This window comes from Giraffa tippelskirchi, chromosome X (genome assembly GCF_054371585.1).
Source record: "Giraffa tippelskirchi isolate mGirTip1 chromosome X, T2T-mGirTip1v1.2.pri, whole genome shotgun sequence".
Taxonomy (NCBI): domain Eukaryota; kingdom Metazoa; phylum Chordata; class Mammalia; order Artiodactyla; family Giraffidae; genus Giraffa; species Giraffa tippelskirchi.
In genome coordinates, this window is record NC_137289.1 from 135336495 (window position 1) to 135362661 (window position 26167).

At 41.0% G+C, this 26167-nt stretch overlaps 1 protein-coding gene across 5 annotated transcripts in view; it reads right to left on the reverse strand.

Moving 5' to 3' along the window:
• The window catches only part of PHEX (phosphate regulating endopeptidase X-linked), a 228124-nt gene that overhangs the window by 142659 nt on the left and 59298 nt on the right, over positions 1-26167 (reverse strand). For all 5 annotated transcript variants that reach the window (XM_081565946.1, XM_081565944.1, XM_081565947.1 and 2 more), the window contains 6 exons: positions 20989-21075; positions 19713-19939; positions 8685-8753; positions 6037-6153; positions 2807-2890; positions 1460-1605 (listed from right to left, as the gene is read on the reverse strand). In XM_081565946.1, coding sequence (XP_081422072.1) covers positions 1460-1605; positions 2807-2890; positions 6037-6153; positions 8685-8753; positions 19713-19939; positions 20989-21075 — 730 coding nt within the window. The remainder of the gene's footprint in view (positions 1-1459; positions 1606-2806; positions 2891-6036; positions 6154-8684; positions 8754-19712; positions 19940-20988; positions 21076-26167) is intronic.

Sequence of the window (26167 nt, forward strand, 5' to 3'; positions counted from 1 at the left end):
ACTGATCCACAGATCACACTTGGACTATCAAGGCTTCACCCCACACAGAATCTGAAATGAATTTATTATTTCTACTCTCCCTTTTCTGTATGCTTTCTTCAATGAACAACACACTGTTTTTATTATAAGAAAATAGCATCTTAAAAAGAAGAGCTCTTCAAAAGTGTCTAAATGTTTTCATAGGTGGGGATGGATGGTAAATTTTATTCCCAGGATTTCTCCAGGTGCCTCTTTTTTTCACATAATTCCTGGCAACATAACCTTGTCTAAGTCCAAATAAGTAAGTATGATTTGGGGGACTTCCCTGGTGGTGCAGTGGCTAAGATGCCATGCTCTGAATGCTGGGGGTCTGGGTTTGATCCCTGGTCAGGAAACTAGATCCCACATGCTGCAACTAAAACCTGACACAGTCAAACAAATATTTTTTAAAAGAAAATATGATTTTTAATCATGGTCCAACAATTAGCCTATGAAACTGTGATTGTGAACTATTTGACCTTCCTGTGCTTCATTTTCTGTAGTCAAATCTGAATGACTTCATGAGGATGCAAAATTCTCTTTCCTGACCTAAAATATGACACAAATGAAACTATTAAATAAAAATAGAATCATGGACATAGAGAACAGACTAATGGTTGCCAAGGGGGAAGGGGTTGGGGGAGAGATGGAGTCGGAGGCTGCAGTTAGCAGATGTAAGCTTTTATATGTGGAATGGAGAAACAACAAGGTCCTACTGTATAGCACAGAGAACTATAGTCAATATCCTATGATGAACAATAATGAGAAAGAATATTAAAAAATGTATATTAGAAATGAATCACTTTGCTGTATAGCAGCAATTAACACAACAATGTAAATCAACTATATGTCAATTAAAAAAATTATCTTTCCTGGACATTTTTAGAATTTCCTTGCTTTGTAGTGCCAAAGGAACAAAGCAACAAACTCTAAAATATTGTTTAAAAAAAGAAAAACCTGACAGCTCCTGACATTCTTTCACCAGTCTAATTTTTCTACAGCTTTCTGAGTGGTCTTAAGTCTTTTCAGTATTGGCACTTTGGTTTATTGACACAAAGTGACTTATTGGCTTAAAAGAAGAAGGAAGAAAAAAACAGCCAAAGACTAAGAATGAATTAGAGGAAAACAAAGATGTTCATATAGAAACCTCAAAAAATAACATCACTATATAACTAGTTTCCAAAACTAATAAACAATTTAGGCTTTCAGAGGGAATATGGAGAAAGATCAGAAATAAGGGGCAAAAACATTGTATATTTGTTGTCATCATAGTAAATAAACTACACCAGATGATGGTCTCAGCTCATTTGTCACAAGTTTCCCCAAGACTTTTTTGATGTAACTTTCTCTAAAAACAGTTTTCAAAGGACACGAGGGGGAAGACCTTATAATTTCAAAGGAAAAATAAAAGTCACAGTAAAATGCACACGAAAGCTCTTACTTCTTCCTCTCGGAGCTTAATATCCTAAACAAATCCTTAAAGTATTGAGGGACACGGACCACCACGTTCTCTGAGGGGCCAATGTCTTTCAGTTCAGGGTAGAGTCTGACATCGATGACCTTCTTGATGTAGCTCAGCCAGTCAAACTGAGGAGAGAAAGACAAAAAAACACAGTGAGAGAACCTCTGCTGGGGAACAATCAAGGAGAAAGGCAACCAGAGTCAGTGGAATGTAATCCATGGCTGGTGATCTCAGACCAAATAAACATGCAACTGCTCAAATCTAGAAGATAAATGCCTGATCACTGCCACCCAGACCAGACATGCTGGCTGAATCATAAATGGAACGTGTTCTGTGCCATCTGTGTACGGACCACACATGTGCGCACATACTCACCCAGCAGCACATGCACTCATGTCCCTAGCCCCTCGTGCACTCTCACCCTCCCCCCTCCTCCTCCCACCTTCTCTCCTGCTCTCTCTCTCCATCCTTTTGCAGTAGCACTCACCTCCCTTCTCCCTGCACTCAGCCCCCTTCCGTGCTCATTCACTCTCCTGTCCCCAGAGACATAGATGCCCCGCGACATTTCTGGTTCTCCCTCTGGCACAGCCTTTCTTACACAGAGGGAAACAAACCACACAGAGTAACACGTGTCTCCCCTTCGCAGCATCACTCTCTTGGCGTTTTGGCCTGGCTACCCGGAAAGTCCTTTCCAGGCTTTTCCTTTTCCTTGCTCCCCTGCCTGCCTCCACAAGTGAAATGGAAAGCCAGTCACTCACTCGCCCAGCCTACCCTGTAAGGAGGGAGTCCCACATACCCCAGTTTTACTCAGTAAGAAATAAAGGGATGACACGTGGAAAGGCTTTGGTTTTTCCTGGTAGAAGGGTTAAACATGGCCCATCGTGGGGCTTGCCCCTTCTTCCTGCTCTGAGGACAGATGTGACATATGCAGCTACGGCAGCCACCTTACAACCCTGAGTCATCAAATATGCAGTCAAAAAGCCACAATGCTAAAAAGAGTGGAATGGAAAGAAAGAACTTGGATCTTTGACAACGTTGGGCAACAGCTAAACCAACATCAACAGCAACCTATGTCTAGACTTTTGCCTATATAAGGAAAATAGGCTTTAAGTTTTTAGGCCACTCTTGGAAAAGTTCTCTGTTCCATACAGCAGACAGCATCCCAATGCATAGACAAGGGATATTTTATGTGATGACTGACAGAGATGGCGATGAGCAAGAAGACCAACGGTAGCTTTTGTGAGGCAAAATTTTACACACAGGTGAAACAGAATTGCTTGTCAAATGACCAGTTGAGATACAATTTCCTGGATTGCTTTCACTAACCTGGGGAATCATAGCACTCAGCTGGGAGATGTTCATTTTGTTGTACATGGCCTCACTGGTTCGGTTTTCATGTGGAATCATTATCTGGTGGAAAGAGACTTTGGTTATTTTTTTCAAACAAACCATTTGTAACTGCATAACTACTTCTTACATGTGCCAAAACATCTGTATAGTATCATAAACTTTTTCAAGATTTTGGTGTGGTGCCGAACCTGGGAGAGAGGAGGGAAAAAAAATCACTTTAGGCAGGATTAAGAAAATAAAAGGAAACTTTCCTTTCCTGTTCAGTGTGAAACACTGGACTTGGTACAAAAATAACTACTCGAATCCCTCTCTAACCTTTCATGTGGATGGATGAAATCTATTACTGGCTTGGGGTAGACAGCCATGCTAAAATTGGGTGATTTGAGACAAACATCCCCTGTCCACCTGTAGTATCCAGGTAACAACCTCCACAGTTCATAAACTACAGACCACCCCTTCATTCCCAGGGGAACGTTCTCACTAAGAGCACTAGACTATCTGAACAGCACTGCCACCAGTGATCGTTCTGTCAACAGTTCCATCCCTCACTTCCCTTCTCCCCTCTGGTTTCTCTGGCCTGGAGATTTCCCTGGCCCCACTGCTAGGGGTATGGGTTCAGTTACCACCCAGACATATTTCCACATCTGCTTCTCCAGCCCTGACCCTTCACACTCTTTCCATTCCCAACACTTGTGCTCCTGGCAATTTTGGCTACATCAGATCGAAGCTTTTAGGCTCTGCCATATTTAATCTGAGAAGAGCAGCAACGATCATCTTCCTCAAGGGCCATCTTAATCACTTCTGCAGACAGGCAGTAGCTCCTCATACTGCTCAACACATCATGATTTTGCCTTAAGGCCCTCCATCATCTGATTCCCCTGCATTAAACTTGCCACCTTCCAACTCACACAGGACTCTCCTATGCTTGCACTCCTGTCCACCATCACCACCCTCATGGTTTGAACCATAAGTCAAGACTTTGCTTGTGATTCATTTTCTGTTGCAAGTCTTTCCAGTTAAACTCCACTTGGCTCCAATCCCAAGGGCCATGCCATCAACAAGACCTCCCCTTAGGCTCACATCTCTCTAGTTGGGATTAGCTGAATGCACACTTCCATGGCTGCGTTTACAAGGACTTCTGGAGGCTTGGCAAAGTTGTCCTGTCTTCCCAGCTTTAGAAGTCTGCCTGGTATGATGTGCCCCACTAATTCTGAAGGTCCCTAGTGACCTGGGATGTAAGATACAGAGATGAGTATTATCAGCTGGCAAAAACCCAAGCGCCATGGATTTGTCAAGATAAAATCACAGAAGGCTGAGTGGCAGACATCTTCCTCCTCTTCTCTTCAGTGCCCTCAGCTTCTCCCTCCTCACCATCCATGGGAGAGACTTCCTGTAGCTCACAGGCAACCTCCTGCCTCTATTTCAATCACCACTTCAGAGAATGTCCACACTCTTCCTTGCTCTACTCAGACTCATAGGCCCAGGTTGGAGCCCTTTGGCCTTAGAGCTGTTTTCAGCTCTCTGCCAGCTCCTTCCTCCACCCCACGTATTTGTCACTTCATTTAGCCTCTTGACCATTCCCAGTCTTGCCTCAGCCCAGCTGTTTTGAGTTCCCTTTTTGGTTCAGATCCCTGGCTCAGGGCAAGGCCTTTCCCGCTGTATCGGAGCTTCAGTCCAAATGAGGTCTCTGGATCTCCAATTTGCCTGGGAAGGAAATCCAGATGGCCTCTAGACACTGCGGGGAGGCCCAGTCTTTGACTCCAGAACATCTGCAGCAGTCTTTGCCATCTTCAAAGGTGACACACAGGAAGGAACTGTATGTGCTGCGACTAGGGGGTCTGGAGAAAGACACACATGTACACCACGCCAGCCAAGAGGCCAACTCCTCCAGACCCTATCCATCAGCCTGCTCCCACCTTGCCACCCCACCACACCTCGCCAAACACAAAACCAAACAGCGCTTGGACTCCTAAGCACTTCAAGATTTTTACCAACTTCTATTATAAAAGACTACCAACAAATACACAACCACTTCTTGATAAAAGTATCTTTTTTTTTTCACTACCGTGTATCCCCCCAAGCAGATTTCATCATATCTGTTCTGTCCAGTCCTGAGGACGTATAAAGATTTTATACTTTGGTTCTTCTAGAAAAGTTATTCTTTGAACAAAGATAACCATTTAGGATTTCTCATTAGTCTCCCTCAAGTTTGTTCTTAGGTCTTTTTGTCTCCACCAGGAGCCTGAAAGAATTTAAAAGCTGACTCACACAGAACACAGCATATGACACAATGACATTCATGAAAGTGGGGCAAGAAAAGAATGAAAACCAGGGTTGGGTATAAGAACTAATACATGCTTACCAGCCTGCCCTATACACTGTCTACATCGAATTATGTGGCTAGACTTCCCAAAGCCTCAATCTTAGATGAGACTGATTCTGCATCAGAATGGTGTAAAGAGTAAACTAGATTAAAAATAACCTTCCCAGAAAGATGGTAACAATAACCCTATATGCGAGACAGCAAAAGAGACACAGATATATAGAACAGTTGTTTGGACTCTGTGGGAGAAGGCGAGGGTGGGATGATTTGAGAGAATAGCATTGAAATATGTATATTATCATATGTGAAATAGATCGCCAGTCCAGGTTCAATGCATGAGACAGATGCTCAGGGCTGGTGCCCCGGGATGACCAAGGGATGGTATGGGGAGGGGGGTGGGAGGGGGGTTCAGGATGGTGAACACATGTAAACCCATGGCTAATTCATGTCAATGTATGGCAAAACCACTACAATATTGTAAAGTAATTAGCCTCCAATTAAAATAAATAAATTAAAATTAAATTAAATTAAAATAACCTTCCACTTAAGCCAATTTCATACGGATTTATCAAATGCATATTCTTCAGTTGAGGCCAAACAGGCATTTCCCTGGGAAAACAGAGAGAGCCTCTCCCTGTTGTTCTTTGTCCACCACTGAGGAGCATGTGGACGCTGACTGGGCTTCAAGCAGAGGCGGAAGAAGAGCTCTTCTATCTGTTACGGTTTTTCTTCCTGCTACGTCCCAGAGAGGGGTGCTATGAGTTCTATCTTGGACCCAAAGGACAATGCCACAGAATGATTTTTTATATATATTCTCATGCCAGATATATCACCTTTAAAATAAGGAGAAGGGAAAAAAAAAAGATTTTAGATGAAGACTTACCTCAGCTATCTTTATTTCCAACCTAAGCACCGATTTCATGTCATGCTCTGCTCGGGAGCTATTAGCTCCCAAAAGCACGGCAGTATCCACCATGAACTTGTAAAGGGCATCCCGATACTGTAAGAGATAAAGAAGCAAGGGACCATGACAAGAGTCTATTAGGGAAGTATGTTTGAGGAACACAGAAGAGCAGAAACAGCAGGTGGAAATAAATGCCCATCATTTTCACTCTGTACTCAAAGTATGGTATGGGCATTATGCAATACCAGCCACTCACCTACCACTTTGGGACAAAGAAGAATGATGGCTACTTGGGTACTGTTTCCATGACAGACAGAAATATCCAGCCACCAAGAATCAAGAGCATTTGTTTTCTGGCAACCAGTAATATTAAGGATATATGAAACATCTACAAATGAGTCCAGACTCCTCTTTCCAGGCAAGGAAGGCTTTAATATTAATAAAATAATGGGAAAGAACTGGTTGCTAAAAGCAGGAGGCATGATCCATGAAGACTAGTGGGGACTGTGATTTATTTTCTTCCAGCCCAATTTACCATCTCCACACTAAAAACAAAAGACCAGCAATCGAATGTTTTTTTTTTTTTTTCCATTTTGTAGGGTTTTTACCAAGTTCTCCTCACTATCTCAGGGAGAAAGGAAAGGAAAGATGAGAAGAATGATGAAGAGAAACCGAGCAAATGCAGAAGTTCCTCACTGCATGTTCAGGAACCCATTTTCAGGCTACTCACATACTATTGGAGAGGAAGACCTTACTTTGTGGGGGTTGAGGAATCTTGTGTGTGGGTGTCAGGGGGTGGGGGTGGGTCCCTTCTCCTTTCAGGTACATTTTAAGAACTCAATACACCAGGTATTAAACTGTTTCATAGTTATGCTATGGGAATAAGATTCCCTAATATACACCTTGATTCTGCAAAGCTATTCTTATAATGCTTATGACCCTGAGACGTGCACAGTGCTTGGCATATAGCAGGCCCTTAATAAATATTTGTTGAATCAGTAAGCAAGCCTCACAGATAGTCATAATTAAAAATGTTTCACAATTTCCAGTTAAATTCCAAAAATATTTATTCAATCAACACATATGCAAGATGTCTTGCTAAGTCTTCTGTGCACATGGGGGGAGTACAGATGAAAAACTAAATAATACTTAAGTCTAGTTCCCAGTGTGTGATCCTGTGAAGGAGATAAACACACCATTACTAACTGTAACACTAGCAACACCAAAATAAAGTCTTTAATAAAGCTGCTAAGTGCTTGGAAACTCAAGAACTAGAGAATTCTAGCCTCGAGAAACCAGGGAGAGAGTTTTTTTAAAGGGGACAGATTCAGGAGCAGGGGCGTCCTTCTGAGAGGTGTGCGAGCTGCTTTTGTTGGGGGAAGAATAAAGATAGGTGAGACAGCAAAGGTGGTTTGGGACTAGGTTGTGAAGAGCCCTTGAACTCCCTCTAAGGAACACAGAGTCTAACTTGTGAGCAAAAGCACACTGGGAGATGTACTTTGAGAGCTTGCCAAGTGGTGCTAAGGAGGTAATGGAATGAAGGGGAGGAGGGAATAGTTAAAAGGAGACTCAACAAGGATCTGCCCTAGGGCAGTAGGGAGACAAAGGAGGCACCAGGGGGAAGAGATATTTTGAAGGCAGAGTCTACAGGACTGATTGGTTACAGGGCGGGGACAACATTTCAAGCATGGCTGCATACCAGGTGGTGACCCAAGTAGAAACAGAGGTGCCTCCAGACTGGTAAAAGTTCATTCTGTCCAATTTCAAGAAGGAACACTTGCCAACCTTCTTTGATGAGTGTCCTCAGCCAGAAAGTCGCTGAGGATCCTGCCTGCCCTTCAGAGCCTTCTAGATACAGGCTTTCCTATCAGCAAAGGAGCAGGGACTCCGTGAGAGCCAGCACTGCCCCATCAAAGTCCCTGCATTCTCAGGCCAGGCCAGAAACCCGAGCCTCCCTAGTCAAGGGTCCCCCAGGCCTGAGGCTCCCTTGGAAGTTCAACAAAAGTTCCAAAATGAATACAAAGTGTCAGGAATAAACCAACTCTAATCCAATCTCCAGGAAATGACTAGGTTTCCAAGCCAAAGCAAGAAGTTTGAGCGGATTGATCCCATCTGGTTCTCATTAACCTTATGTTAACCTGGGGCACCAATTAAAAAAAACAGATCCCTAGGCCCCACTTCAAGTCTACTAAATCTGACTTTCCATGGCTGAGGCCCAAGAATCAACATTTAATAGAAGCTTCCAAGGTGATTCTTAAGCAATACAATTTGGGACCCGCTGGTCAACTGGGTGTCCATTCCCACGCTTCTGCAATGTACCCAGAGCTGTCCACACTTCTGAGGGCTGGCTGCAAGACCACTCCTTGGTTATCACATTTAATGCACTGTCTTCCCCGCTCAACTGTGAGGGCACTGAGCACAGGGAGTGCTCAGCCTTCATGTCCAGACTTCCGGAAAACAGGGAGGGCCATTTATCTGCCCAAATAAAAGGCCTTTGCTTCCTACATTGGGAATATGGTCGTCAAACACCCACACTGCTCCATTTGAGTAAAGAGTTAGGGATTTTAGAACAACTAATGAACCTCACAATGTCTGACAAGATGCAGAGTTGAATGAGGAAAACTTACAGACTTGGCTTCTGTGCTGTTATCGAGGTAGTCTTCCCTCACGGCTAGGGAGAGCGCTGCTTGGTCCAGCTGTTGAAACAAAAAACAAAGCATTCTGCTGGCACTGAAAATTCTTCTGTACCTTGTTAATGAGTCATGAGATCAGGATCCCTGCCATATTTTGAGCATGTGTCACCATTACTAAATCAATGACAGTTATCAAGTATCAGAGACCTGCCCCTGTTTCCCTGATTCATGGTTTCTAACCTTCTGAGTTTCTAACAATACTAAATAATGTCAAAGCTAAATGACTTTGAAATAAGATTATCTGATTTCCGCGCCCCCCTCACCGCCATTTGATGGGCGGAGAAACAAAATCCAGAGAGGTGATTTTGCTTTGAGAAATCTTTGCAAACTTTAGAACCCTCTCTGGAAAGTTTAAAATAGGTGATGAAAATACAAATAATAATCAGACAACTAAATATGTATAATTATTATTAGAGAAAATTATAGCATAATTTCTTGAATGAAAACTTTCAGCACCTTAAAGGTAATCAAAGAGAAGATTATAATCTTTTCAAAAAAATGTACTAGAATAATCAGATATCCATTTGCCAAAAAAAATGAATCTCAAACTGGACCTCACGACCTGCACAAAAATTAATACGATATGGATCTAGAACTACATATAAAACCTAACAATATAAAACTTACAAAATCACTGTGGATTGGTGACTGCACCCATGAAATTAAAAGAAGACTGCTCCTTGGAAGGAAAGCTATGACAAACTTAGACAGTGTATTAAAAAGCAGAGACATTACTTTGCCAAAAAAGGTCTGTATAGTCAAAGCTATGGTTTTTCTAGTAGTGATGTATGGATGGGAGAGTTGGACCATAAAGAAGGCTGAGTGCCAAATGATGCTTCTGAATTGTGCTGGAGAAGACTCTTGCGAGTCCCTTGGACTGCAAGGAGATCAAACCAGTCAATCCAAAAGGAAATCAACCCTGAATATTCACTGGAAGGACTGATGCTGAAGCTGAAGCTATGTTACTTTGGCCACCTGATACGAAGAGATGACTCACTGGAAAAGACCCTGATGCTGGGAAAGATTAAAGGCAAAAGGAGAAGGGGGAACAGAGGTTGAGATGGTTGGATGGCATCACTGACTCAATGGACATGAATTTGAGCAACCTGGGAGATAGTGAAAGACAGGGAAGCCTGGAGTGCTGCAGTCCACAGGGTCGCAAAGAGTCGCACACAACTTGGAGACTGAACAACAACAACAAATAAAACTTTCAGTAAAAAACATATGGGAAAATCTTTGACCTGGGGTTACACAAAGAATTCTTAGATATGACACCAAAATCAGATACATAAAAGAAAAAATAAATTGGACCTCATCATCATTAAACATTTTAGCTCTGTGAAAGGCATTGTTAAGAGAATAAAAAAGATAAGCTACAGATAGGGAGAAAATATCTGAAAATCACATATATAACAAAGGACTTGCATCCAGAATATATAAAGAACCCTCATAACTCAGTAAGAAAACAAACTGCCCAATTTAAAACTGGATAAAAGATCTGAACAGACATTTCACCCAAGAAAATATTCAAATGGAAAATAAATTTATGAAAGCATGCTTAAAGTCACTAGTCATTAGAAAATGTAAATGATACCCACAGTAAAATACCACTATACATCTACTAGGATGGCAAAAAAAAAAAAAAAAAAAAAAACAACACTGATAATATCAGGGACTTCTCTGGCAGTCCAGTGGTTAAGACTTCTTGCTTCCACTACAAGCGGTATAGGTTCAATCTCTGGTTGCAGAACTAAGTTCCCACATGACTCATGGCATGGCCAAAAAAACAAAACACTGATAATGCCAAGTACTGGTGAGGATGTGGAAAAACTAGTTCACTCATACACTGTTGGTGGGAATGTAACATAACAGAGTCACTTTGGAAATCAGTCTGATAGTTTCTTACAAAACTGAACGTACATACGACCCAGCAATATCACTTCCTAGCCACTTACCAAAGATAAATGAAAACTTATACTTACACAGAAACTTGCATGTAACTTTATTCATTATTGCCAAAAATCTGAAACAACCCAAATGTCCTTCAACTGGCAAATGGATAAACTGTGATACTCACCCATAAAAAGGAATGCATGCAACAATATGGGCATATTTTAATCACATCCCCAAAAAAGGCAAAACTACAGGGATGGAGAACAGGGGATGGGCAGAGTGGATGATTACAAAAGGGCAACACAAAGTAAATTTGGGGGAAGTGATGGGACGAACAATTGTCTGTCTTGATTATGGTGGTAATTCTGTGACTCCATGAATTTGTAAAAGCTTACAGACTTGTGCTTCACAAAAAGTGAATTTAATTGTAAGTAAAATTTTAAATAAATAAAAATTTTAAAGTTCCAGAACTTCCTCTAAATTTCTGGCTGTTCTTTCTTGAGTATAAGAAACTGCCCAAAGACCGAATAAAACTGAACCCAACATCAAATTTTCTACCTTAAATCTTATCCACACATTTAAAAAGTTAAGCTAATTGGGGGGTAAAGCTGTTTTCATAATATCGACCTTGCCTGGGTGTATTGCTAAAAACCTCAAATTATTTTGTTCAATCTTCTTCTCTAATTGGCCCCAAACAACCAAGTCACAAGCCAGCCTGGCTTCATCATATTCCAATTCCCAATACACCACCCTTTCTTCCAAAAATTAAGTAAGCCAGGAACATGAAACACGATATTATGATTAAGATGCTTTGGCTTTCAATTAGAGTTGAACCACTTGGAGAATTTTTTGAGCTTTAGTCTCAAAGGAAAGGAAACTGTGTAGACAATATCAAGAAAGCCAAAGCTTCCCTCTGATGAAATGAAGTTAAATCCATTTATTGTAAAAGTTTAGATGATTCAAGTGAAGTTACCAGACCTGTTTTTAATCTTCAGATTGCTACAGTTCCGAGGGAACCTCTTAAATATATGAAACTGACTGAATAAGGTTAGTCAACTAAAACTAGAAACAGACAAACGCTTGAGGCAAAAGACTTTCTCAAGAGGCCAATATTAGGACACTATGTTATCTCAGGTTTTTTAATCCATGCGTGTGTAACTGATCTTAATATTGCAAGTAGAAAACAAAATACATGTTTAGGAAATCCGATACCCTGAACTGAAATATGAATTATTTTCTCTGACTGAAACAACACACAGGTTAGGAAAGAAAACAGTAATACAAGAAGAAACATCTCCCACATTATGATGTAGTTATAGGACAAAAAAGAAAATCTTTATCTCCAGGAGAGTCTGTCCTTATCGTCCTTACAGATTTTACTAAGAGTCCACAAATGCAGGCCGCTGGGTGATGATCACTTCAAGTCACTGTTCTGGTAACACACACTAACACAACCTTGACCTTTTGAACACTCTTTTAGGACCACAGATATTCCAAAGTCTTTTATTGTCCCTTAAATCTTCATTCTTGCTATCTCCTTACACAAAATGAACCCAAACACATGTAGCAAGATATGTTCTGAGGCACTACTCTGCTGTCTTGTGTATTTTTGTTTTTCCTTTCTCCCATTTAAGTCTGTGGCAAATTTTCTGTCATCCTGCCACAGGGGAACTTGGAGCACCATCGCATAGCTTTGAGCAGCCCCAGCTTGCCAAACCACATGTCCTCAGCATGGGAATACCCATTGGAAGAGTGCCTTTTTTCTTCACCCAAAGATAACACCTAAGAGTATGCCCACAGTGATGTGCCTTCCCAACGCAGTTTTTTTTTCCCCTTATCCCCATGGGTTTGTGGGGTTAGAAAAGCCTAGAACATTGAGGAAAATAGCAACAGAATGTGATGGAAAAGGAAGTCTAAATGCATTGAGGGAGAAGAGTTTAGGGGTAAGAGAGAGTTCTCCCAGAGCAGAAAGAAGACCTTTGAGGCAGTCAAAGAAGTCAGAGTTTCTTGTGAGCAGAGGGACCAGTCAATGCCCCTAGAAAATGGCAGGATTTGAGAGGGAGTTGGGGGCCCAGGGCCCCAGCAGCAGAGAGGCACACCTGAAGGGGCCACAGGGGCTGGGATGGCAGGTTTCTTTTCAGAAAGAGATAACTGATGATCAGAGGGGCTCCAGTCCCCTAAGACAGGGGTCCCCAACCTCCAGGATCTAATGACTGATGTCTGAGGTGGAGCTAATGTGATCATAATAAAGCGACAATAAATGTAATGGACTTGAATCATCCCCCACTCCCGGTCCACGGAAAAACGGTCTTCCAAGAAGCTGGTCCCTGGTGCCAAAAGGGTTGGGGATCGCTGCCCAAGGAGAAGGCTGAGAAATGAAGTAGCTGGCAAGTGAGGAAGGGTCTAGACTGGCTCAGTTTCCAACTAGAAGGTGCGGTGGGAGTTCAGCGACAGAGATGAGACTGACTAAAGAAAATGCCTGTTTCTTGTGCATCTGAACTTGAGATCTGAGATGTACGTTTGGCACAAAAATTGAAGAGAAACATTCCCCAAATGGTGCTGACAAGCTGCCTGATCACGATTTAAGAGAAAGGTAGTTTTTGCCATGCGCTACTGTGCACCAGTATCTATCCTGTGAATTGTCAGCAAGTTCATCCCATTTAAATCTCACAGCAACAGTGAAAAGTAAATTCGAATCAACCTTTCATTACACCTGGGGAAAATGAGACTGAGAGAGGTGACACAACCTGCACAAAGACATTCAGTGAGTAGATCACAAAGCCAAGTCTCAATCTCTTTAAACACCAAAGCCTACTCTTTTTCCCACTATAGAAGTGGTTTTCAAATTACGTTCCACAAAACTTAAAAGGTGCTTCATGGGCTCCAAATATTCACTTAGATTTTTTTTTTAGTGTTTTAACTACTTCTAACAAAAGCAACACTCACAAATTTTACAACATTGGCAGCCATCGATACACAGTTTTTGTTATCAGATTCACTGGGCTTTATGCAGATCTCAGAAGAAAGCTATTCCTACCAATACCTAGACATATGCTTGAAGTTCTAGCAGCTGCGTCATGGTTAGAAAGACTGTAGCTCTATCCTGTTAACTCAGGTGTGTGAATAGCCCCTCATACAAAATGGTATGAACAGGGATATACCTAAAGCAAACACACACTGCACTCAAATGCCAGGCCATGCTCAAACACATCAGTTTGGAAGAAGCTGCCACCTTGGCAGAGGAGAGCAGTAGTAAGCACATGAGCACCTCCTTACATTTGGCAAGTGTTCTATTATTAACAGTTCAGTGTCTCTAGGATCAGTTTAATTGAATAATAAGTGTGCAAGGCAAGCTGCTAAAAATTGATTATTGCGATCCTCTATTACTCATGTTTCCCATAAGCTGGTATTCAAACTACAGGCTTGATTAGACCCAAGTTCATATTTTTCCTTTTCTTTTGGCATCATTGGTGATAGCTTATGCTTCCCACTGCATAGTATCAGGAGGCACACAAAACCTGGTTGTCCCACTTTTAGCAATGGCCTACCATTGATATCTGGGTTCATCTGATAACAGTCTGCTCTCTCCTGAATTTTCAAATCAATCATTCATCTAATAGTTTCAGCAGCCATTGGTGACAGTTGCTTTGATCCTTTTATTAATTAGGGATTTTTAAAAAATGGTAATCTTTAAGTTCTATTATTTCTCCTGCCTTTTAAAGCTGAGAAATCTGTATGCAGGTCAGGAAGCAACAGTTAGGACTGGACATGGAACAACAGACTGGTTCCAAATAGGGAAAGGACTATGTCAAGGCTGTACATTGTCACCCTGCTTATTTAATTTATATTCAGAGTACATCATGAGAAACACTGGGCTGTATGAAGCACAAGCTGGAATCAAGATTGCCGGGAGAAATATCAATAACCACAGATGTGCAGATAACACCACCCTTATGGCAGAAAGTGAAGAAAAACTAAAGAGCCTCTTGATGAAAGTGAAAAAGGAGAGTGAAAAAGTTGGCTTAAAACTCAACATTCAGAAAACTAAGATCATGGCATCTGGTCCCATCACTTCATGGCAAATAGATGGGTGAGCAAGGGAAACAGTGACAGGCTTTTTTTCGGGGGGCTCCAAAATCACTGCAGATGGTGACTGCAGCCATGAAATTAAAAGACACTTGCTCCTTGGAAGAAAAGTTATGACCAACCTAGACAGCATATTAAAAAGCAGAGACATTACTTTGCCAACAAAGGTCCATCTAGTCAAAGCTATGGTTTTTCCAGTAGTCATGTATGGATGTGAGAGTTGGACTACAAAGAAAGCTGAGCGCTGAAGAACTGATGCTTTTGAACTGTGGTGTTGGAGAAGACTCTTGAGAGTCCCTTGAACAGCAAGGAGATCCAACCAGTCCATCCTAAAGGATATCAGTCTTGAATATTCATTGGAAGGACTGACGCTGAAGCTGAAACTCCAATACTTTGGCCAACTAATGCAGAGAACTGACTCATTTGAAAAGACCCTGACACTGGGAAAGATTGAAGGCAGGAGGAGAAAGGGACAACAGAGGATGAGATGGTCGGATGGCATCACTGACTCAATGGACATGAGTTTAAGTAAACTCCAGGAGTTGGTAATAGACAGGGAGGCGTGGCGTGCTGCAGTCCATGGGGTCACAAAGAGTCGGACACGACTGAGCGACTGAACTGAAGTGAATCTTTAAGTTCTATTATTTCTCCTGCCTTTTAAAGCTGTGATTCTCCTATAAACAAGAATTTTCTCTCACTAAGTATGAGGTTACCCTGACATCAGTCAAATTTAGTATGCTGTAGATTAAAACAGATAAATCAACTAAATGTGCATGTGATTCTTATTTGGAAAATGAATCAAAGACCAACTGTTAACTTTTTTTAGAGGACAATCAGCAAAACTGAAAATTAATTGGGTATCAGATGTTAATTATGGAATTACAATTACTTTCTTGGTTGTGATATAGTCCTTTCCACTGGATAAAAACTGATGTATTTACCAGTGCAATTATATTACATCTTAGATTTGCTGTAAAATGCCTCTTCTCTGTTGAAGCTGGGTTGGCAAGTATATGGGATTTTGTAGTACTATTCTTTTTACTTTTACTTGTATTGTTTTCCATAATAAAACGTTTACATAAATTCAATTCTTAGGCTAGATCCAGAAATTTGTGAAATAGTTAGCATTTGCAATTACTTAACCTGTATGGAAATCAAGATCTATCATGTAATGCATGCATGCATGCATGCTAAGTTGCCTCAGTCGTGTCCGACTCTGTGCGACCCTATGGACAGTAGCCCACCAGGCTCCTCCAGTCACAGGATTCTCCAGGCAAGAATACTAGAGTGGGCCGCCATTTCCTTCGCCACTATCATGTAATAGTATGCATAAATGTAAATTTAAGGTTGAAATTCTCCAACTTACTTCAAAACACCACTTAGGGTAATTATTGATAAGTTTGATCCTGTTTACTTTATTATTTGGGGTTTGTTTTTCTAGGTCTTTTCTGTGTTTCCTGTCTAGAGAAGTTCCTTTAGCATTTGTTGAAGAACTGGTTTGGAAGTGCTGAATTCTCTTAGCTTTTGTTTGTCTATGAAGCTTTTGATTTCTCCTTCAAATCTGAATGATATTCTTGCTGGATAGAGTAATCTTGGTTGTATATAGGTTTTTCCCTCTCATCACTATAAGTATATCCTGCCATTCCCTTCTGGTCTGCAGATTTCTCTTAAAACATCAGCTGTTAGCCATATGGGATCCTGTTGTGTGCTATTTGTTGCTTTTCCCTTGCTGCTTTGGAGACACAGACATTTTGGACATAGTGAGGGAAGGAGAGGGTGGGATGATATGAGAGAATAACACTGAAACATATACATTACCATATGTAAAATAGATAGCCAGTGGGAGTTCAATATATAACACAGGGAGCCCAAAGCCAGTGCTCTATGACAACCTAGAGGGGTGGGATGAGGAAGGAGGTGGGAGGGAGGTTCAAGAGGGAGGGGACATATGTATACATAATATTGATTCATGTTGATATATGGCAAAAACCATCACGATATTGAAAAGTTCAGTTCAGTCACTCAGTCGTGTCTGACTCTTTGCGACCCCATGAACCACAGCACGCCAGGCCTCCCTGTGCATCACCAACTCCCGGAGTCCACCCAAACTCATGTCCATCGAGTCAGTGATGCCATCCAACCATCTCATCCTCTGTCATCCCCTTCTCCTCCTGCCCTCAGTCTTTCCCGGCATCAGTGTCTTTTCAAATGAGTCAGCTCTTTGCATCAGGTGGCCAAAGTATTGGAGTTTCAGCTTCAACATCAGTCCTTCCAATGAATACCCAGGACTGATATCCTTTAGGATGGACTGGCTGGATCTCCTTGCAGTCCAAGGGACTCTCAAGAGTCTTCTCCAACACCACAGTTCAAAAGCATCAATTCTTCGGCGCTCAGCTTTCTTCACAGTCCAACTCTCACATCCATATATGACTACTGGAAAAACCACAGCCTTGACTAGATGGACCTTTGTTGACAAAGTAATGTCTCTGCTTTTTAATATGCTGTCTAGGTTGGTCATAAATTTCCTTCCAAGGAGTAAGCGTCTTTTAATTTCATGGCTGCAGTCACCATCTGCAGTGATTTTGGAGCCCAGAAAAATAAAGTCAGCCACTGTTTCCCCATCTATTTGCCATGAAGTGAAGTAATTATCCTCTAATTAAAAAAATAAAATATATTTTTTAAAAAACACCACTTAATGTATTTGCAAAGGATATCACAATAGTTCTAAAATTAAGAACAAAAGTCTGTTTTTTTAGGCCACACAGCATATGAGATCCTAGTTTCCTAGCCAGGTAAACAGGTAAACTCCCTACACTAGGAGCAGGGAGTCTTAACCACTGGACTGCCAGGTAAGTTACCAAGAATGACAGTCTTAAAACATGGTTTGTTGGTTTGTTTAAGTGACTAATCTGTCAACATGGGACAGAGGTCAATTGGGCCATCACCATGATCATAGAGCACTGAAGAGCATGTCTTATGCTGAGAGCATTAGAATATTCTCAGTGCCATGCTGTTGTTCCATCACCCAACACAAAAATACAGCTGTCTCTGTAACTAACAATTTCCTCTTGAGGAGATGGGAATTCTTTCAATGACTAAAGATTTTTTATTGAGGCAGCCATTGTCTAAATTAGAGATGGACAAACTACAGTCTGCAGGCCAGCCCACCATACAGCCATCCTCATTTATGTACATAATATCTATAGCTGCTTTATCACATATAACAGCAGAGTTGAACAGTTGAGACAGAGTTCATTATAGCCCACACAGCCTAAAATATTTCCTATCTGATCCTTTACAGAAAAAAATTTGCCAGTCCCTTGGTATTAATAAAAAAATAAACTCCAGCATATAGATTTTTTTAAAGTTAACTTATATCAAAAGAGAATAATATATCCTAAAGTTTTTATATTTATATGATTTAGATATCAATATACCAAATTGAACAATCATATGACCCAGCAATCCTACTCCTGGGCATATACCCAGAAAAAAATGTAATTAAAAAAGATCCACGTACCCCAGTGTTCATTTCAGCACTATTTACAATAGCCAGGACATGGAAGCAACCTAAATGTCCATCAACAGAGGAATGAATCACGAAGCTATGGTACATATAGCAAGGGAATATTACTCAGCCATAAAAAGGAAAGAAATTGTGCCATTTGCAGAGATGTGAATGGACCTAGAGACTGTTATACAGAGTGAAGTCAGAAAAACAAATATCATATATTAATGCACAGACATGAAATCTAGAAAAATGGTATAATCTTATTTGTAAAGCAGAAATAGAGACACAGATGTAGAGAACAAACATAACAGGGAAAGGAGGGAGGGTGGGGTGAACTGGGAGATTGGCATTGACATACATCCACTATTATGTAAAAAATAAGTAACCGATGAGAACCTTGGAGAAGGAAATGGCAACCTACTCCAGTGTTCTTGCCTGGAGAATTCCCGTGGACAGAGGAGCCTGGATTACAGTCCATGGGGCTGCAAAGAGTCGGACACAACTGCGCACACATGAACAAATGAGAACCTACTGTATAGCACAGAGAACTCTATTCAGTGCTCTGTGCTGACCTAAATGGGAAGGAAATCTAGAAAACAGGGGATATATGTACACATACGACTGATTCACCCTGCTGTACAGCAGAAACTGACACAGCAGTGTAAAACAACAATACTCCAATAAAAAGTATCAATATATCATTAATATTTTCTGATTTAACAAAGAACAGAATAGGGGGAGAAAATCGGTGGTTCAACAAACTTTTCATTACTAAAGGAATTGTAGAAGCAAAAAAAAAAGGGGGACTCAAAAGACAAAACAATTTAAGAAGTGCTGTTTGCATTCTCGCCAAGTTCTCTGATGAATCTTCTGCTGTTGGCAGTTTTCTGACAATTTCCTGACTTTCCAGTGTCATACTCCACACCTCAGGGTATGTCCTTGCGGCCCATTCCTTTATGGAAGAGACGCTTACTCTCCCAACAGAAAATGCAACCAAGCACTTAGAACAAGTTTTGCCTTATCCTCTGAAAGGAAGGACAAAAGATTCAAGACTGAACTTGACAATAAAATTCTGGGCATGTACACAAGATCTTAGGAAAACAAGGAACCAGAGCATGTGTTCACTCTTTTGTCAGAGAAACGAGGGGAGGGGAAGAGCTGAGTTCAGAAAGTCTCTGCCCATCTCTCCCCACTAGAATTAAGGGGTCCCACACATGCTCAGGGTAGATATTTAATAGCCAGATCACAGATCACTTGAAACCCACTCACTGGCTTCTTGAAAGGCTGACATAACCAGTTTGCTCATGATTTACAATCTGCAAACCTGGCAAAGAATAGTCTAGATCTTAAGATTTAGCAGAATTTTCAATTTTATCATTTCACTAAGGTGGTATGAGTCTTTTTCCCTGGGAAGGCAACCCAAAAGGCTAACCTTGGACTGAACAAGCATGATGAACAAGTCCTCACTGTACCTTCAAGATGTGTTCGTTGGACATCTTGTCATCAGAGGACACATATAAACGGATGAACACAGAATTGCTGTATTGGCCACGAAACGTTGCAAGGGTCTGCAGAAGGCTGAACTTTCTCTCTGACCAAACCCCTTCAGGACCGATATTAGATTCGAGCACAGGCCAGCGGAAAGGTGAGTGCCGCAGGATATGTAATAATGGCTTGGCATCTGCTTTTTCGATCGCTTCTGAAAGGGAGTAAGTAGGAAGGGAGAGTTAGATTTTCAAACTGGATCACCAAACTAGGAAGCGCATATATCTTGTCAAGAGAAAATTCCAGTAGGGCCCCAACCTAATTTTTTAAGGAGAGGTACAATGGGTTGCCCATAACCACAGAGATAGAACTACCTATGACACCCACTTCAATGTGACTGTCTAGGCCTGATGTTCTTACCAGGAGAGCGAACGGGGAACCTGCCTGATATTCCCAACAATGGAAGGTGTGCTTGCTATATCGACCGAAGCCAAAAAGCAATGTTAAGCTGAGAACACTCTGCAAAACTAAGGAACAACCCTAACTAAAGGAAACTGCTCAATAAAACTAATCACTCCCCAGTAAAAATGAATTATTGCTTCACACACTTCCATTATCTTTTACTGCCCTCTTTCAGCTCACTAAATAACATTCCAAAACCTAAACAAGTTAACACATTTCCCAGAGGCACTAACCTCTTTCTGTAATAGCCTTGAGCAAGAGGACCAGGTAGAATATCCAGTGTCTCTTTTCATTCCAATCAGACCCAAGATGCTGAAACAGGCCTAAGGTCCCCAACAAAGATGCCTGTCAAGCGGATGGAGAAGCAGAAGGAGTCTGGCCTGCCTGGAAATAGGGATTTCTCTAGGCCCCAGGAGGTTCCAAAGCACACAGTAACACTCCCAAGTGCCCTCCCTCATAGGCTCCTTCTCAAACCAGATCTAGCTTCCAGATTTGGCTTTCTGTACCACACGCAGTACGGTTTGCCCTTCTGACTGTACCCATGTCTCACAGACTAACTGATACCCAAAGAATCTAAGCCATCCACAGGAATAAAATTTTCCTAGTTGATCCATCAAGCTAGCAACAGAGCATTAAGACAGGGGCAGTTAAAACCCAGCCTTGGAAACAAGCTCCTTTCTTTAAGCAACATTCTTAGTAGCATTCTTAGTAGTTCTCTTTTTCCTTAAACGATATCTTTAAACATTAATAGAGCTCTGGAAAATAAGGGTGGTAAGTTATTTTATTTTCTTTATTACTCACTCTCATTCATGCAAGATGAATAAAGGATTTTGGCTTTCTGTATGGCTTCAGTGTCCCGTCTTCTACTGATTGATCTCTCCAAAAGTGCTAGGAAGGTTAAAAAAGGATTCATTAGTATCCACCCACGGGTGATGCTGAGTTGGAGGTCATTTGATAATCACAGTGCCAGCCTCCAGAAAATTAAATGTAAAGACAGACAACCCCGGAAAAGATAAATCTATAAAAGATATGCAGACAGCAGAAACAATTCCAAGTTTCTGGAGATTCCAATAAAAAATATTTAACATTCTCTTCTCCAGGGTTCTCCTACTTCCAACTGAGACTTGACCTTCTACAGGGGTTAATGTTTTCTGCCACCTATACACAGACACACACACACAGAAAAACAGAATTCATTTTTTCAAGAACCAAAAATAACTGAAGTCTATTCCCTGTTTCTGTACCGAGTAATATTCTCAACAGAGGCAATTTCATCAGGGTCAGTTTCTTAAGATTTCTTCACAGTCCAGCCTCTCAGGGAGGTCACCTGGAAGAAATTTCTCATTAGAAGTTTTATTCAATGTTGCCTATACATGCTGTGGACCTGGTAGATGTTGTTTAGACAGGAAATGGAGAAGCAAGAATGGAAATTGCCCTTACCCAAATTGCCTGAAAACGTGTCCATTTACACATTCAAAGTCCTGGCCATTTAAAATGAGGCCATGTATACAAAAGGGTTGCCAGCATGGATGCAAGCCCACCTGGAAAATAATTTTCTATTTATAAAATCACTGATGCTATTGTTTGAAAGTAGAAAATGACAGCTGTCACTATTTCTTTAAATAAGGAAGTAGGAAAGCTAAAGACTCAATAAAAACTACCCTGCCCACAAAATAACACCTTGAATGTACTTAAGAGTATCGGTTTACCAACAAGAAGCCAAGACAAAGAATTCCTACACAGCACCATAGCACTGCCTACACTGACCTATGTCAAATTGCAGTTGTCAGGGCATTTGGCATTTATTTCTGAAACAACCTAGCAGCCTCCAAATGATACAACAGATGCTCCTACAGTACTTTGAATAGCTTCAAGATACAACGTACAGAGCTAATCAAATTAATAAATATTAACATATCCCCTACAGAAATCTACTTCTAAACTAGAAGTTCTACATTTCAAAAAATGCAACCTAGAGCTTCTGTCTAGTTTTCTGTAAGCATCTATACATCAAATAAGTCCAGATAACTAGATATATTCAAATAAAATAAATTGAGTTCAACGTGGGCATTTTCAGTTATTCCAACTTGCTTCCTTCTTGTGTATTATCACAGCAATAAAAGTGGGATAACTAGCCCCAAGGATAAAGGAAGGGGATTTCTTTTTTTAATAAACAGAAATATCTAAAACTATACCTACACATATTTCTATTCAAATCAAATTATGCGCCTTTCCACCACACTGCTTCCATAGTCACTGGATTGCAGGGGAGACATATTTGAAAGTAAATAAACCAAATTTCATTTGGAGATGTACTATTATCCTGATGTCATAAACACTCCACAGGCTGCAAACATGAATACACTGGGGACCAAAAAAGAGCCATGACACAAAAGAACTCAAAATATTACATATCAACCTGAGTATGTACCCAGGGCACTCTGTGTACCACGAGAAGGGGAAAAGAGAACACATATATGCTAAGCAGGGCAATACCAAAACACTAACCGTGCACAAATATCAATAATTCTTATGTGTCAATTTTCTAGTTTCTGTACCATAATTTGGCCTTTGAAACAAATTCAGCTGCCACAGGTTCCTTGTCCTACCATTCCCTTTTCCTCCCCTTCTCTTCAAACCCAAGCAGGCAGGAGAATGTTGATATGCAGACAGTGTTGGGACAATCAGCTGGCAGCATCCATTTTATGTATCTCTGTATTTCAATTAGTGGTAAGAAGTATAAAATCTAGCCTGGAGAGTCATTAATGAGTAGAAAACAAAGCCTAAAAAAGGCAATTATTTGGGTTATTAAAATGTCCTTAAAGAACTGAGGACTCACGGGTCACCCATATAAGGGTATTCCTATCATAGTCTGCATTGTTTCCTGAAAGATTTCTCAGTCTCCTGTCACCTCCATCTAGGTATTTCCAACAATGTTACAATAGAAAATGAAAACTCCAGTTTATAGTGACCTAGGGTGCAACAACCTCCAGACTTGAAAATCAGTTTCAAAGTGCCTATGATGATTAAAATTAGATGTGTGTGTGTGCACTCACGCACATGTGCACATGTATACAGGGTATTTTTTCTTCTCACTACACTCAGTCAAATAAAATCGGTTTTGTCCCTCAAAAGGCAAAACAACAGACACAGTCAAGGGGGTGGGTTTTCAATCACAAATACGCGGGTTCCAGTTGCAGCTTGCTGCTTCTTTTAGCTGGAACTTGAGCAAGTTACTTAATCTCTCCAAGCCTCAGTTTCTTCATCTGTAAATCTGGACAAATAATAGTGCCTATCTCCTGGAGCTGCGGTAACAATCACACACTATAATGCACAAAAAGTCCCTTCTCAATGCCACAGCACATGGTAAGTGATCGATCAACAGTGGCTTTAACAGGTTTCCAGGCTGAGTTAGCCATACACAGAATTGTAAAGTAATCAAGCTCGTTTCTAGTGCTTCCTCCATAAATGTTTTTTCCTCCTCCCTTCTCAGGATATCGGTAGCCAAAGGCCTTCTGCTAACCCAAGACACTGGCACTCCTTGCATACAACTCTTGTACAAACTAGATCTGCCCTTCCAACCAAGGAAAAGCCCATGCCCTCGGCATTTCCTCTGCTTCCACAGTAGAGGCAATAGAGAGGATGTCTGAAAATACGCTGCCTGCATTCTTCATCCTCGACAGCAAGGCCTTTTCTTTATGTAAACTTTTTCAGTGAAATTATAACATACCTACAGAAATGTGCCCCAATCATAATTTGAAGGATTTTCATGGAGTAAATACCCACATAACCAACATTCTGACCAGAACCCCAGGAGCCCCTTGTGCTCCCTTCCAGTCACTATCTCCAATCAAGACAATCAACATCTTCTTTTGTGAAGTGCTTACTCAAATCTATTTCTCACATTTCTATTGGTAATCTATAAACCAGTTCCTTATTGATTTATAGAAGTTTTTTATATATTCTACACACACAAGTCCTTTGTTGAATATTTGTACTGCAGTCTTCTCCCATTCCATAGACTTCATTTTCCTAATGGTATCATGTAACGAGTGGAAATATTAATGCAGTCCAATGTGATCAGTGATCATTTTTTTCCATCTTGATAAGCATGTTTTGTGTCTTATTTAAGAAATCTTTGCCTACCCTGAGGTCATGAAGATAGCGTCCAAGGATTTCCTCTAGAATCTTTACTGGTTCACATTTAGATCTACAATCCTTATGAAAATTGGTTTTGCCCATACCTTTTTGCCCATACCTTTGTAATACAGGCTTGGCCTCACAGGGGATGAATCATGAAAGAATTTTCATAAAGAAGGTATTTTTGATCATTGGGCCTCAAATATTATCACAACATAAAACTGGCATTAGTAATATCTATTCTCCACTAGATCAAGTGCTCTCTGGGGCAGGAACCTGGGTCACATTGATCTTTGAACACCGGAGCTTAGCAATAGGCATGGCTGGTGTTCAATGTCTGCTGAGTCGAATTTCTCTCAAGGAAAGTCTGAGAGAGTTTTTTGCGCAAATGAAATGTGAGAAACTGGACTTCTCTTATTATTTCTTTTTATAATCAGCAATGTCCTGATTATACTAACATCCATAATCTCCTTTTCTCACATTTCAGTCCCTATATCACACACTGAGATCCAAGATTTCATCCGTTTTTTGTGAATACTGTTTTTTAAAAATTATTTATTTATGGCTGTGCTGGGTCTTTGTTGCTGTGCCTGGGCTTTCTCTAGCTGCAGTGAGCGGGGGCTACTCTCTTCTTGTGGAGCATGGGCTCTGGGGCATTTAGGCTTCAGTAGTTGCGGCACACAGGCTTGGTTGCCCCACCACAGCATGTGTAATCTTCCCTGACCAGGGATCTAACCTGTGTCCCTTGCATTGGCAGGTGGACGAATACCGGTTTTTAAGCTACCCAAGTCTTTTTTCACCAACCGTCGTGGGTTAACCATCCACTTCCACTTTCCTGCTCTTCTATGAGGGAGGGGGGAAGGGGACACATAGCAGTCCACCTCCTTTAAGCACAGAAGCCAGATATGACTATCAATTCTACTCATCCAGTCTACTTCTGCTCAGACAGGGCCTTTATTGAGAGCTCTGGAATAAGACACCATTCCAAAGGAACAATGATACTCCTGAGGACTTGGCAGTCCCCTGGTAAATCGGGAGCTCAGGATAGTCGCGTTCAGCTCAGGCCAATCATTTGGAGTTTCTGCAATATTTAAGACTTTCCCAACTAAGACTTTTCAAAAACCCCACATGTATAAAGTTTTAGGCCTATGCGCAAACACCCACCACGAACTCTGGTGTTAAGCTGATGCCGTTTAAAGAAGATGGCTCTCAAAGCACAGGGATCCTTCACTTGATCTTAGCCAAAAAGCCGAGAAGTAATGAGCACAGAGATTCTTTCAAAACTCACTCCTCTGTGTTCTTTCTCAGACCCTGTAATCCTCTGTGTGCCAGTTCTAAAGGGGACTCTCTGGCTACTTGCTAAGAGTTCGCTGGAGCTGTTTGCCTGATTTGCTTAATAGAAGCAGCAACTGCATTCTAAAACCTTGTCAAATTGAATTCTCAATTTCATGTAGATAAGTATTTCCTTCAGAAATCAGGGGAAGTATCCTCTTAATTCTGGTGAGAGAAAGTACATGAAAACTCAAAACTTTAGAAAACCAGATCTACATTTTAAGGGAAAATGTGCCCTTCCACACCTACATAATAAACAGAATATTCTCTAGACACATCTATTTTTTTAAACCTATCATATGATGGTCTGGTTTCTCCTTTGGTGGTACTTAAAAACCACCTTTGGCTGGTCCATGGTTGAATGTCACCTCTAATCTTACTATTTTTAGTCTCTGTTGATTTTCCAGGCTACAGACTTCAATTTGGTTTCCAGGCTCCTCAGTTTATTTACCGTACTGAAAAATTTCATTTTTCTAACTCACACTTCATGGGTATTAAATTCTTATGC